Source organism: Myotis davidii, unplaced genomic scaffold (assembly GCF_000327345.1).
Source record: "Myotis davidii unplaced genomic scaffold, ASM32734v1 scaffold1, whole genome shotgun sequence".
NCBI lineage: Eukaryota > Metazoa > Chordata > Mammalia > Chiroptera > Vespertilionidae > Myotis > Myotis davidii.
The window spans coordinates 2,954,456-2,970,203 of NW_006294681.1; the positions used below are offsets into that span (position 1 = coordinate 2,954,456).

At 42.6% G+C, this 15,748-nt stretch overlaps 1 protein-coding gene across 1 annotated transcript in view; it reads right to left on the bottom strand.

Annotated features, from left to right (window-relative positions):
* Positions 1-15,748, bottom strand: part of CHD7 (chromodomain helicase DNA binding protein 7) — a 120,952-nt gene that overhangs the window by 65,573 nt on the left and 39,631 nt on the right. Inside the window, exons 2-3 of the mRNA XM_006769048.2 lie at positions 14,037-14,467; positions 14-149 (exon numbers count right to left, since the gene is read on the bottom strand). Coding sequence (XP_006769111.1) covers positions 14-149; positions 14,037-14,467 — 567 coding nt within the window. The remainder of the gene's footprint in view (positions 1-13; positions 150-14,036; positions 14,468-15,748) is intronic.

A 15,748-nucleotide genomic window follows, 5' to 3' on the forward strand; every position in this document is an offset into this window, starting at 1 on the left:
ATAATAGCATTACCTGAACACCTGGGTCCTCCTCTTCTTCAGGAGATGGTGGGGGCGTTTTGTCTAAGTCTGAATTTTCAGAACCTTCTGTTTTTCCCTTGTTGACCTTTTTCTTCAAAGCACTTGCTTCTGAATCAGGTTTCTTATTACTAGAATTCAAAGTGGATCACTTAGTGTTCACTTTTTAATGATGTTTTCCACATGCCCCATGCCCTATATTTCCCACATTCATATCCCTAAAGTATCAATGACAACTGGTGAATCAGTGCATGTTGGCCATTTAGTTCAATGGTCCTCTCAATTAAGTTCTTTATGGCAAACCTCCACATTGATGACCTTTTAATAAATATCTAACCTAATTAAAAAGAAATGGCATGCAAGAACCCCTAAAAACCACAGAGTACATTTGTTCATCTAGACCAGCGGTTCTCAACCTGTGGGTCGCAACCCTTTTGGGGGTTGAACGACCGTTTCACAGGGGTCACCTAAGATCATCGGAAAACACATATATAATTACATATTGTTTTTGTGATTAATCACTATGCTTTAATTATGTTCAATTTGTAACAATGAAACGAGGTCACCACAATATGAGGAACTGTATTAAAGGGGCACGGCATTAGGAAAGTTGAGAACCACTGATAGACAATGCAAAAACCCCTGCCATTGCACCACGCCATGATGAAAACTCAGATATGAGGTAGCTTCGCTGTGGAGTATTGAAGATACAGAATATGTTTTTTAAAATTGTCAAGGAAAAATAAAATGATCATTTCTGTGTCTCTTGCAGATAGTAATAAACACTCCTATTTAAGTTCTTTTTGACAAGTACTATTAGGTGTCCTCTTTTATATCATCCAACTCCATTTTTATCCAATTTACAACTCTTTAAAATAAAACAAAATAAATAGCAATTTCCTTTTCTACATAATTTTAATTAATGCTGTGCTCTTAATTAAAAATAAGCTTTATTTTGGTGCTAGGAATCTTGTGAGGTAGTCACAATAGCCTTTTTCAAAAAAAAGCTCGGTCTCTGAAATACAAAAATATAGCAAAACGACCCCAATAATTAAAGTGCATGTTCCATAGTATGTTTCTATAAAATATTAATGTGATTTGGATATCACATAACTCAAAAGTCATGAGTAAACTCTAACAAAATATTTTTAATTTACATTTACCACCACCTTTAGGAACTTTTTGACTTTCTTTTAAAACATACACCTAGTGTTACCTTACATTCTAATTTCCAAACCGCCCCCAAGATTTTCTAATATCAATTATTATTTGTTATCCAACATTTAAAATAATCCAACCTCAGTAATGATTATATTTTATTCTTTCTAGAAAACCTAAAATTCTGATAAAATTACAAACTGAGAATATTTTTAAACTTTTAAAAAGTTTATTTACTGAAGTTTGTAAATTCCCAAGTAAGTATGCAGACAGAATGCATTAAGCAGCATTTTTCAGTCTCACCTACTACAAAAGGAAAAGAGGCCAAAACATCAGTACACTGTTATTTAGGTAAAGCATGTGTCACATAAAATATTTTAAAAGTACTTGTTAATGTAATAAAGTACCCATCATACAAAATGTACTTTTGTAATGAATAAAATCTTTGATAAATTTAAACTAGTTATTTTTCAGTACTCAGAGCTTTTGTTTTTTGTTTTAACATTTTAGCATAGTAAACAGCCACATAAGGAAATAACTTACAAGTCAAGATTATAGTAAATGGCAGTTAAGTTTAGAGTGCTTTTTATTTAAAAAAAAAAAAAGGTAGTGTCCTAAAAACTTGAAGTCCCCAAAAGATCCACAGAAAGAATAATATTTTTTAAATTAAAAAAAAAATCTATACAACAGTTCCTCATCCAACTGTCCTAGTGTTTACGCTACACATGGACAGAAGTCTCCCCCACTATGAGGCTCCATTTCCAGCATTTATTTCCGCTCTAACTGCCACAAATTATACAATACTACAGCTGAACGCTGGGCCCCTTCCCTTTCATCTGCACGCCAAGAGCAATCAGATTACCCTGGTAACCAGCGGTCACATGACCAGCACCTGCTCTTTTGGCTGGATGCCACTGACTAAAGCCATCTGCTTCCCTCAATCAGCTTTCAAACATTCTCAACACCTGCGCTGCAGTGTTTTGTGGTTTCTTTTATCAAATCAGTGCAAAACTGCTTCCAAAACTTTACATATTTCTCAAATTTGTTTAAATCAGAGGTAGACCTGTCACAGAGCTGAACCACTGCCAGGTCAAGTAAGTTGGCAACGAGTGCTTTCCACGGTGACCTCTCTACACCAGAGCAAAGTACACAGTTTAGTTTAGCGGGGTTACTGCACCCTGTGGGAACCATCCTATAGGAGTAAAAGGCTTACCGTCCTGAAGCCCACTAGAGCCCAGGTTTGATGAAATATCAATTTGCTGCAGGAGAGACGGGCTAATGATTTTCCATCTGCCTTTCCCAAGAATGAGCTATGTGAAACCTCCAAGACTGCTGAAAGTCGGGCAGGACCTCTCCAAATGCTCAGACAAAAAGCCTGTAGACAAGGCAAACACTCATCCCAGATCTGATTACTGAAAGATTTCTAAACTCATTAGACCTGGCACTATTAATGTTGCTCAGAGACAGCTAAGCATTTGCCCACTGTCTCCTCATGACACCAATACACAAATCAAAAACAGGCTACAAAGTCAAAAAAGCTACAGAATCTTCAGTGTCTACCCAAGAACATTACAATCAAGGACAAGATGAAGTTAAATTAAATGGACTTTGCTACTATTTTGCAATAAACTAATTTGGATTTTCAACTAAGTGTTATATAACAACTATTTTGCCCCCTTCTCCCCCCCAAAAGGCGAAGTCAGAATTTTTCTCTTAACAAATGAGGTTCATGCAGAGTGGTGGTAAGGCACAGGCCTTCATTCACATTCCAGCTCTGTCATTTGTAACCTGTCTGCCTGGGACCCTCCTTAATTTTCCTCACCCTCAGTTTCCTCATCTATAAAATGAGGTTAGAGCTTACATCTTCCTCCAAGATTCATTATCAAGTTTAAATGAGATAATGGATGAAAACCTTGGCAGTGTCTGGCACATCGGGCCACTCTCACACACCTGGGACACTAGCCGCTGGGAACGCATTCTGGGAAGTCTGGGGACAATGGCCTGGCTCTGGCTCAGCCCCCCTTGGGCCGACTCCACTGCAGACTTACGGACAGGACCCCATTTCACCCAAGCAACATGAAGAGAGGGAGTCCTTCATCAACACTGCTCGGTGCCGGCTGAAGGGACACACAGGCAGGCAATCCCAAAGGCCACGCTTCTCATGCCCACAACCAGTGCTTTAGTTCAGACACGCCTCACTTCCCACCTCGACTATTACAGCCGCCTCCACACCGCCTGTCCCCACACCGTCCCTGGGCAGGGCTTCCCACTGCCAGACTCCTGGGGAAAGGACACACACTCCACATTCATAGGCAGAGTTATCTCAATCTGTACGGTTCAAAGCTACTCTCGTATAATGTCAAAGCGCAAACCTAGCCCTCAAGACGGTCCTCTTCCAAATTATAAATTGGAAAGCTGGAATGCACAAAGAGGGCAGCTTGTCCAATTGGGGAGAAAAGACTGTTATTAAAAAAAATGTCCCTTAAATGGACACTACAATACTGACGAGGACACTGAGCTGCCTGGCACAAACACCCTTGATACACCTCCAACAGCTGCGGTGATGGCTACTCCCGGGCTTAGCCCAAAAAAGACCAGGCGGGTGCAGGGCACACTTTCTCACCCTGGGCCTGAATGGCCTCAGCCCCCGAGAAATCATGTCTGTCCTCACTCCTCTCCTGAACCTGCTCTGCCTCCCACCTGCCCTAGTTCAGCGACATGGCACTACCACCAGCACATCACCGAGCCCATCCTCCAGGCATCAGCAGAGTGACCACCCACTGCAAATCTGACTTGACCATTTGTCCATTTGTCTGCTTCAAGTCCAACCCCATATATATAAGACAGAGTCTCAGCATTAACATACAAGGCCCTGTGCGATTTTTGCAACTGGCAACATTAACTTTATTTTCTACTTTTTCCACACCCCCAAACTCTATATGCCGTATACTGCAGACATACAAAATCCCTCCTTAAAGTGTACACCATCTCTTCTACCTCCACTCCCGCCCCCCAAGTCTACGCATCTGTAAGTCTTTTTTTATTTTAAATGTCTGTTATTGATTTTTTTACAGAGAGGAAGGAAGAGGGATAGAGAGTTAGAAACATCGATGAGAGAGAAACATCGATCAGCTGCCTCCTGCACACTCCCTACTGGGGATGTGGCCGCAATCAAGGTACATGCCCCTGACTGGAATCAAACCTGGGACCCTTCAGTCCGCAGGCCAATCCTCTATCCACTGAGCCGAACCGGTCACGGTGTATCTGTAAGTCTTGACTTTGATATCACTCATCCTGAGAAGCACTTTCTGGCCACTACAGTCTGGGTTAGTGAGATTCACTCCACCGACGTGCCACAGGATGCACCCCACACAGGGATATTTAACACACACAAAATTTGGTGATAACATCCCTGTAATGTATTAAAACCAAAGCACTTGTGTGTGTCTGTCTGTCTTTCTCCAACTATCCTACAAGCTCAAGAGGAGAAACAACTCTCATTTATCTTTTGTATTTCCAGTGTCTGATCAGGTGGGTTACTGTAAGTGTGTTACGTGATCGATTTAACTAAATGGCACAAGTCACAGTGACAACAACACATACACAGCCCTCAGTATGTGCCAGGCATTCAGCTAAGGGCTTTTCTCATTAACTCATTTAAGCAAACCCCGCACAGATTCTACCTTTACGGTGGAAACACCTCTGAAGCTCAGTAAAATGGAGCTAACGTACTCCCACAATAGGGTTAAGGTTCACCTGAGCCATTTTTCAAAACCAGTGTCACTGTGTACTTCCCCTCCCTGCTCACCAAGCTCTCTCACTTCCTGATCCTTATCACCGATCATTACTGGTGCGACCGAGATACAGAGCCACCCACTCCTGAGGCCAGGCTAGCCCTGCATGGCAGGAGCACTTCTTCGGGGGCATTGCGGGCGGGTTGAAGGACCGCTCTCCCCTTTCCAGTTTTACCTCCACTTCACATTTCATCATGAGCGAGGTCACACCGGTGGGCAACCGGACGCACGCAGGGTCCAGCTGAATGACGCTGAGGTCACCGTGCCACACCAAGCTCTGGAGTCCTGTGCCTGCCTTCAAGGTGGCCACAGCTTACTAGCCATGGGCAAACTACGGCCCGCAGGCCGGATCCGGCCCGTTTGAAATGAATAAAACTAAAAAAAAATAAAAATTAAAAAAAAAAGACCGTACCCTTTTATGTAATGATGTTTACTTTGAATTTATATTACCTCACACAAACACTCCATCCATGCTTTTGTTCCAGCCCTCCGGTCCAGTTTAAGAACCCATGTGGCCCTCAAGTCAAAAAGTTTGCCCATCCCTGGTTTATACCATCCGGGCGAGAACTCAGTGAGAACGGGAGGAGAAAGGGCATGAGGAAAGCACACACTGTGCATTCAGAGAAGACCGCCTGTCACGTGGAGGGACATTCTAAGGAGCCTACCCTAAGGAAGGACGCACAGTCAGCTGATGGGCTGAGTGACACCATCTGAAATGGGGTTGGGTGAACGCACCTCAGCTGAGATGCAGCACACAGCTAACCAACTGCCTTTGGTGAGAAAGAGTACAGGCTTTCTAAGGAAGGCTTTATGCAAAGGGACAAAACCTACTAGGGCCTACTTATTGTAACCTACCCGATCAGACACTGGAAATACAAAGATAACTGCCCTGATTTAGTTACAAAACAGAATGTAGTAAAGCACTGATCAGCATCAGCCTGAAGATCCAATTCCAAAAAAAAAAAAAAAGGTGTGAAAAGGACCCTATTGTGGAACTACATGCGATGAGAAGAATATGGTCAGTTAAAGAAGATGTCGGCAAATGGGAGGGAGTTCCCCTTCAGGTGGGACAAGTTAGCGCCGACACTCATCCCAACGGGGAAAGTCAACCTTGAGGCTTGAGTCATAAAGATTCACCAGATCGTTTTGGGGGACTCAAGCCAAAATGTCACAGTACAATCTTTCAGAAGAGCAAAAGGTATTGAAGCGTATCCTTACAGTCTGCATGCTCCCAAGGTGTTTTAAAAAAGAAATGAACCTAATGGATAAGCTGTGGTAATTAAATACATACTAAGCTGTCAGGGTCAAGGGTGCAACGCCGGTAGAGAGAAAAGCATCAAGCCTCTCAACTTAAAGAGTTATAGGACTTTTCTCTAAGTTTTTAAACAATAAACAAGGAAATTAACAGATAAAGAGGCAAACTAAAAAAGAACAAGATAAAACAGTAAAAGTTGAAAAAGGATCAATTAAGGCAACAAAAACATGATACAGATACACCAGAAAGTGAAATTAATCCAACAGAATAAAAATTCTAAATAAAGTCCTCAGACTAAAATAAAATTTAACAGCTCAAGTAGAATGTAGTAAAATGCAGATGACCAATTAAACTAATGAGGACAGAGAGAAACTCTGCGTGACAGACAATAAACTCGAAGGTGAACACCTGCAGACAAAGGCACGCAGCACTCCCGGGACGAGGCCCCAGGGGTCTCAGTGATGGTCTCCACGTGGCGGTCTTGGGCAGAGAGCATCTGGGCGGGATGGGGGGACAGAAGAAGACCCTTGGCCCAACCCCTTTATGCATGCCTGCCCCAGGCACAGTCAATCTTAGGTGCTCTGAGCTGGGCACCCACACTGGCAACTCCTAAACTCCACCCACAAATTCTTCACCCCACTCTCCTAGTTGAGAAAGAAGAAGAATTGAGAAAAGAAAGAGAAAGAAGGGAAGGAGATTCTATTTCTGAACATGATTTCAGTAGCAAATTACTAATACTGTGTTTTTTAAGCCCGCTGAAAGTCCCTGGATGGGACACCTCTAAAACAAACCATTTCATCTAAATGTTACCTTAAGTAGCTCTCATAGCATCAAGTATTTCCTAAGTACATATGCTAAATTTTCAGGAAAGGAACAGCAAAGAAAGCTTGAAGGGTAACAGAAACCTAATCTGATTTCATTTAAAAATGCGTTATTTCAAACTCAACATGCCTCGCCATTACATTTTACAATACAACTGCCCAAGGATGAGGAAACCGAGGGTCAACCACGGTACCAAGAAGTGGCGGTTCCAGGGCTGGAACCAGGACCTCTCAGGTTGCAGAGCCCACGTTTGAGCCTGGGACTGGCCCGAAGACCTCTAACCGCAGATCTCCTCAGGAGTCCCGCGCTCACCTGGCCTTTTGGGAGGTGTCCTTCAGGCCTCAGGAACCTTTCCCGGTTAGTGTCTTCTGGAGCCTTCCAATAGCATTAGATACAGTGAGAACAGACAGTGGGATCCACATCACCCTCTCCCACAGAAACCCAGTCCTGAGAACAGCTCCAGTGCTGACCATGTTTTAAAGAAGAACGTTCTTAAAAGCGAAAGAGAAGGTAGAGAAAAAAAGCTCTCCTGAAAGAGCCAAGTCTATTGATAATACTGAACATATTCTCGAGAAAAAACAAAAGACTCATCATGCAGTCAAGAATTAACCCTGAAAACCTAAAGGTTATTGAGTTTTATGGAATGAATTAAGATCTGCCAGAAGTTACGTGGAAAAGAAGTCTAGTTAGCTAATATGTTATCTGACCACAGGAGCCCAACGTAAGCATTGTGCTCTGGCTACATGGCACTGTAATGCAGCAGAGAGGACTGAATAAATCAGACACTGCCAGACTGATGCCAAAAGTACGCCTTTCAATGCCCCTTCCCTATAAATAGCATATTCTTCCACGTGGCAACAGTCAGGCAGACATTTGTCTGCTTGTGCCAAGTTCTAAGATGCCATTCTCATTTATGTGCAGCATTCCCGTGCCCCGGGGAGGGGACAAGGGTGGGTAACTGTGGCAGTCAGAGCCGCACTCCCTACATTCACAATGATCTTCTCCGAGTAGCCAGGTCTCTAATACAACTAGCGAGACATGCTGCCCACCCACACTGTCATCAGGTGCTCTAGGTAGGTGGAGACTTAAGCAGAGCGAATGGTAAAACCAACAAGGAGAAAATATCACCACCCACCCTCAAAGGAGAAGCCGAACTGCCATGAAATTACTGTGTTCCTACAGGAATCAGGGCTACATGTAAAATTAACGTCCTAATGCGAGTTCAAGGGTGCTGTCTTTTCAATATTTAAAAAAATATGAGGGGGACAGGATGTAAAAGGTGAGGGTGTTAAGCAAAACCAACAACAAAAAAACTTAACAGACAGAAAACAGTTTAGTGATGACCAGAGGAAGAGGAGGTAGGAGGAGGTAGGAGGGTAAAGGAGAGAGGGTAGGAGAGAGTAAAGGAAGGAGACATGGCTTGTGGTGGTGAACACACAACACAATATGGAGATGATGTGTTAAAGAACTGTATTTCTGAAACCTATATAATTTTGCTAACCAATGTCACCCCGATAAATTCAATTTAAAAAAAATGAACAGTGCCCTTTTTCTTAATTCACAGGCTCCATTCCCCTATTTAGCATTTTTAAGCGAAAGCCACACAGACTTCTATGTAAAGGCGACTGAAGTGAGGCCTGGCATTTCAGATGACTGATGCTCTGACGGTGGTTCCCACAAACATCCAGTGACTCAAAGGGGCCTTATCTAGGTGGAAGACAACCAGCCAAAAAACTGTATGTCTCATGGGACAAATTTTGCATTTGTACAGGACTTCATACTTTCCAAAAGCATTTTTATATAGAGACATTTTTAATAATAATTTTAAAAATCAATTATGATTCCTTCTGCTCTTTAACCTTTCAACACACCCACCATCTACTTGGCAACTCATGCCCCACCCAAAAATTCAACTTGAGACTTCAAAGGACTCTGTCTCCAGAAAAATCCCCCTCAGTATCCACTGCTGCCATGGCCTCCTCACCTCTCAGCTTTCGTTTGATGGGTACAGTGAGAGTTGAAAGTGGGATCTACATCACCCTCTCCCACAGAAACCAAAGTGGCTGCAGGCCGCTGCTTTGAAGTCACTGAAGCTCCTGGAGACCGGGGACCGGCGGAAGCGAATTTCCAGCAGGCCAGTGTGGTCCATTCAGCAACCAGCCCAGAGCATGAGTTAGCAGAACTCGCTTTTCAGGGTCAATGTGGTTATGCATTCTCTTCCCCCTACTGAGTATAAACTGAACCACCAAAGTCAAGGCTATCAGGGTCTCTACTAAAAAGGGGCTGTGGCTCTTCCCTCCCTGCTCATTCTGCCAATTTAAGACAAATCAGATAGACGAAAGACCACAATGTGACCCGTCACTGGCAATGGAAACACTGAGCCTGAAGGAAAGAAGGGTCTGGGATTTAAAAACTTTGACGGTCCATTTGTCAAAGAGAAGATAACCTTTGAGACCAGCTGAAAAGAGGGCACCTGGTCCCATCTCTGACCTGGTGCTCTCATTTGATTAACTGGAGACAGGGCAGGGCAGTGGGCAGAGAGACGCACAACGCTCTATCTTCCTTGTTCCTCTCCAACACCAAAAGGACTCAAAAGTCCATCTTGTGACCATATGTTAAAGAAGTCTACACCCTCTTGTGCAGGCAGCGTCCAAAATATTTAATTCCATCTTTCCAATGATCTCAAGTCTTGGGTCAAGACTAAATCATAGCATGGGAGTAAAAGAAACAACAAGAAACTAAAAAGAAGAAAAACTGTTGGTTTAATTTGCTTTATTCCCTATGTACCTGATGGGAGATATCTATCTGAGTTTTTCTACTTACTGACAAAACTAATTTAATGGTCTGCTTCTGTGTCTAATCTCTCTGGAAAAATTTTACTTGTATAAGAGCACATCATAAAAATCTGTATTAGTTTACCAAAATATCCCACCATTGGGCTTGCTGGCTGAAGAAAAATATTTCTTGGGTAAAATGCTGCTACTCTCTTAGATCATCACTGAGAAAACAGCCTCTGAAAAGCTAGGTGATTCAGAAGAAAGCTGCCACATAAATACTAATGATAATGATAGGGTGGTTTGCAAAACGTATACTTTACATGTTTTTGGTACTTAATATGTGTTTTTAAAAAAACAACACCGGTATGTTTATTTTTCAGTTTAAAATAAAATATTTCACTCTTAATTGAGAAATAGCATTTGAGCTTTCGACTACCTTTAACAACAGGACGTGTCCCTAGAGACTGCATCAGATGCAATTCTCCATGGCTCCGTGTGACGGAAGCTTCAGTAGTCAAGTCACAACCTTTGGCCATGTTCCCTTCTGTATGTCTACTCAAAGGGCCTTTATATAGCTAAATGGACCACTAAGTCCTTCAAGAGTCGTTGAAAGGAAGCACTTCCTCCAAGTTCTTTTTCATTTCACAAGGGCTAGCACACACCACAGAAAACGCACAGAAATCCCCGTATTTCAGCTCCGCGAACCCCTCCACATGCAAAATGGCACCCTCTCAGCCCACAGATGTCTTCGCTTTTATTTTCCATATTAACTGCCAATATCTGAAAGCTAGAAGGATACCCAGGGAGAGCACCAGGAAAAAACAGGTAGAAAAACATATATTTAACAAAGAAAAGGTACAGCGGGGAAAAGGAATATTTCTGATAGAAAAGAAGAATGTGGCCCGTCTGCCTCATCACTACGATCTCAAACAGCTTTTCCTGAAATGCTGAACTCCTTTTTCTATCTCACTCCCATCCTACGTTACAGCTTCTGGGGAAACTGTTAGGTTCTCCTACACAGGCAAGAAAAATGGAATTATGTTTTGGTTGCCTAAAGGCCAGTTCTGGGAAGGGCCACAAATTCAAGCCTCTGCTACTTTATGGAATGAGGAGGGATGACAGCTGGTGAGGAGGGCACCATAAAAGCACACAAGAACATCAGCCCCATGGGACGGCAGCCACCCTTTCTTACGGCCTTCACTACTGAGAGTGTGCGAATGACACAGAACAAGCTCTCTCCTTGCAACAGACACGATGCAGAGAGCACCGGCTCACCAGTGGGTCACTTCCATCACCACTGCTCCCTGGGTCAAGCAGGGGAGGTGAGAGTGGTCCTGTAACCCGCATTTCTCATTCCACTTCTGTTTATCCCCTCTATTGGAGCCCTCTGTAGGAAAATTATTTTCTGTATAAACAAATTCATCAAGTTAACTTATTCAAGGATGGAAATAACGGGTATCACATAACATTTTGCCAAACAAAATTGTCACTGCTGTATTCCAGTGCTTAAAAGCAGACTGCTATGGCAATTCAACCCCAGTACTAACATAACCCAAACCCCCTATTACCTTCATCACTGCATATTCAATTTACATAATTACCCTGCTATGCTATTCAGAATTTACATGTAGTTGTATGCATTCTACTCATCCTTGCTTCAGGATGCTATTTCCTTTCCAGACATAGCAGAACAATGAGATCACAATTCAACATACTCAATTCATCTCACCAATACAAACCCTGTAACTCAAACAAAGTATTGGCTTGGTTAATCTCTATTTGATGACCATATTCTTGGATAGGCATCCCCACAGACAACAGGAAAGCCTCTCAGGAATGTCCTCACCGTGATTCACCACAAATCAGCGAGTGCCTAGGAGAGACAGTCACCAGGGCCAACAGAGGTGCCACAAGCTCTCTCGGTGGCCCTTCAGCGTGGCCTCGTGAGCGTCTGGGCTACATTACATTACCTTCCTTTTCACTTGCATGTCTCCATACTCAACAGAAGTGTTCCACTCAAGTATTTTCCTACCAGTTGGGCAAAAATGTATAGGAGGCATCGACTGAGACTACTCATCAGAAACAACAGTAGGGAAAACAACTACTTAGACTTTCTTCTTAAGAGAAAATAATCGCATGCCCTTCCTCCTACCAGAAGTGTATGGCTACTGCAAAGCCATTTCTCTGATTCAGCAACGGCAGCATCCTCCTCGCACAGACAGCCCGAACTTCACACGGGCAGCTGAGAGCATGCAGAGGAGGACTGTGCTGAAGGCTCCTCTAGCCGAAGAAGAAGGTCTGTACCTGCACCAAGTCCCAGCACCCACTGGACTTAGAGCCCAAGTTCCTAAGAGTTGTTAAGCTGATGAGAAAATTTTAACAAGTTTCATTGTTGAAGACAGCATTATAATATCTTCCCCAATGTATTGCAGGGTGTGCTAAAGTAGGTTTTTAAAGAGAGGGCCAGTTCTCTGTAGACTAAGAGCTTGAAAGAATATACTTAGACATTTATGACCAGATCCACAATATAGTGGGTTTTTCTTTTCTTGCTTATCAGTCTTTACCATCAGATGATAGGTTCAAAAAATTAAGATAGAAACTGAAGCCAGACACATCTTGAGGCTTAAACTAGTCTTGGTGTTAAATTTTCTGAGCTCTCAAAAGCTTCCTTATAACACAGACTCTTCCATTTTAAGTTTAAGAAAAAATAAACTCTTTTTAGATTTTGCTGCATGTGCTTTCTCTCCTACCAAAAGCACAATACTTAGATTTAAGCAACTGTATTATTTTCAAAACCCTTCATAAGTCATACTGAAATTCTAGCCAAGTCCTCCTCGTTCAGATCCCTAACATTAACACATTACCTGCAAATAGCAACTACTTACTGAATTATCTCTCTATAATACATTGTGAGTTTAGAAGAGTGCTCATAAGGAGAAAATAATAATGGTTTTTAATTAAGAGACCACATAGTGAGGCATCAAAGATGCCTAAGTAAATGCAAATATTAAGTTGCCTACAAGATCGAGTTATTGAATATAATTTCAGTTCTTTTAACACCATAAAAAGTACTGATGGCAAAGATTTTTAAATAGCTATGATTCAAACTTTCAAAACACTACAGAATAATTATTGGGGGTTGTTTAGATATTTTCAGCAAAAAAATTTCGCTTTGCAGCATCTATACAGAGTCACAGAAACAACCTCCTCTCTCTGTGTGCCTGCCCATGCACACACAGCAAAGCCTACCAGAGAAGGCTTTGAGCGAGCTCAAAAAGTTCCATCAGGCACGCCAGTCGCAGAACTGAGCATGCATATATGCACATGGGGGAGGCGGGGGAGCGTGTTTTCTAATGGAGTTTGCAAACAGGTTCAGATTAACCAGGTCTGACCAAAACTTACATCTGGAAACTATATTTTCTAACATGAGCCATATTCTGAAAAATAGATTCAGATGTTTGGAACTGGTTCAGAACAGTTGTAAGAAATGTTCAGTACAAATGAAAAAAATTAGTCTTCAATGTCTTCTCCTCTCAACTTTTCTTACTGAGTAAATATGCCTTCTGGGGGGTCAGAGAGCTGGCAGGGGAAGTAAGAAGAGGAAGTATGGCGCGGAGAAGGCTATTTCCTGGAACCCAAACTTCATGCTAGCCTCGCATGCGTATCAGGTGGGTACCTGCCATTTGGTTTCCCCGTGTTGCCACGAGGATGTCAACACTGCCCCTGGAAGCCTGACTCCACCAAGTGGAGGGAATTCATTCTCCTGTTTTAGCTTTTGGGAATCGGGGCTGAAAAGCTTTGTGAAATATAGAGTGACCTGTCTTGCTTCTACAATCCTTCCTTCCGGGTTTTGCACTGTCACCAACAATGGGGTTATTGCTCTATATTTACAAATAATTATGCTGGCAACTTGGTTCTGTGTGTTAAATTTTTTTTAAAAAAAAAATGTTCACAAAAATACAAGGAAGTCGTTTTAAAATACTAATTTCTATTTGAAGTCTAAAATGTATTATCCAAATTCAGTAGTTCATAGTAACGGAGTCCCAAATTTTAGAATGCATAAAACCATTAACTTTTTGGAGCGGGCGTCAGAGAAAGAAACTCCACAATGATCATGACCATCGAAGTGCTCCCTCCTCCCTCTCCCCAGCCCCGACTCAGAGGCTGCCCATGCCGGAGGGGTGTTTGCTGGTGCTGCTGGGCGTGGCCTACCTGGACTTTTTGCTGGACTTGGGTTTTGGCGTGGCAGTTTTTGCTTTCTTTTCCTTTGGCTCTTTGGGAATCTTAGGGGCTTTCGGGGTCTTGGGTTCCTTGGGCTCTTTTTTCTCCTTGGGTTCTTTCAGTTCCTTCGGGTCTTTTTTTGCCTTCGGCCTTTTCTTTTTCTTTTTCTCTTCTGGAGACCCATCTAGTGAATTCCTATTTAGTTCTTGGTTATCAACCCCACCAGGGAAGTCCTCTTTACCGAAACCTTTACTGGGATCCTCTGCAACAATGTGGTTGTTTTTCTTCTTCTTCTTCTTTTGCTGTGGCTGCTGGTCTATGGACGGCAGGTAATCCTCATTCTTCACTAGCTGGGTGTTCGGTCCACTAACCTGAGTCATATCCGGCACTGGTTTCTCTAGAAAGGGCTCCGATGGAGAATGCTAAGAGACACAAATAGGAATTGAAATTAGTATATCATTCTTCGTAGCGAAGAAAGGAACTGAAAGTTACAGGCCGGTGTTTCTAAAACGTACTCTATACTCCAGGTAGCACACATTTTACCAACTGTATAGTTGTAAAATGTATCAAACAAACAAACAAAAACACACATTTTTTTTTTTAACAAGAAAGCTTTTAAATAAGCAGAGTGAAAAAGGGGCAACTTAATAATACAATAAAAAATTATTTCAGGAAGAAAAAAATTCTCATTCAGCAAAAACATTGTCCATTTGCTAAGCAGCCTGTATAAAAAATGATGAATGACACAACAGTAGCAAAAATCAAACTATACAGGATGAATTTAAGTGAAATTCTTTTCCCCATGCGGGAATAGGAATTCAAAAGATACCTAATTAAGCCACTTTAAAAAAAGAACAAGTGTACCGAGTGGGCACGGCAAGATTCAGGGCCTGTGGAAGCTTCAAGTCAAAGTGTGAACACATCAATCTTAAACAGTGCAGGTCATTTCTGGTCTAAATAACATGAAAATGCCAAATTAAAAGCACAAAGTCTTCATCTGGTTACATTTCTTGTACTACTATGAAATGCAGATAGTGTTTTTCATAAATTATTACGCATTACATTTCCAAATTTAATTGAGGGAGAGAGAACCCAAATAGTCCTTGCAGCATGCCTTGTAGGAGATGGCATTCACTAGGTGTTTGCCCGAGATGGTCAGAAATATCACCGAGAATACCAGCAACTGGATGGGACACTCAGCGGTCAGCTGAGATCAGAGTCAGGGACTCTACCTGGCAGTCAGGATGCAAACCAGGCAGGGTTGGCTGGTGTTACCCCCACGGTCAGGCATGACATCTCATGAACCCTGACATTCCAATATTTTCAGGGGTTGGACTGCCACTCATTTTCTGCCTTTTCCATACATTCTCCAGACACTCAATAGTAACTATAATGTAAATAATAATAACTGCTAGCCTTTACTAAACAATCTGACTATATGCTAAACATGTGCTGAGTACGCTACACCCCTGACACCATTCAATCCCCACACCAGCCCCAAGAGCTAGGGATGGACACTGACACGCTAAGATGCAGTAACGAGCTACGGTCGGTAAGTGACAGAACTGAGGCTAACATCGGAGCTGATGGCTGCAGAGCCCACAGCCCTCGCCACAGCACCTCCAGAGGAGGAGAATGCCAGGCAGCCCAGGTCCAGGTCTGCAGAGGACTCGAGAGTAACTCAGAAGTTATGTTTTACCATC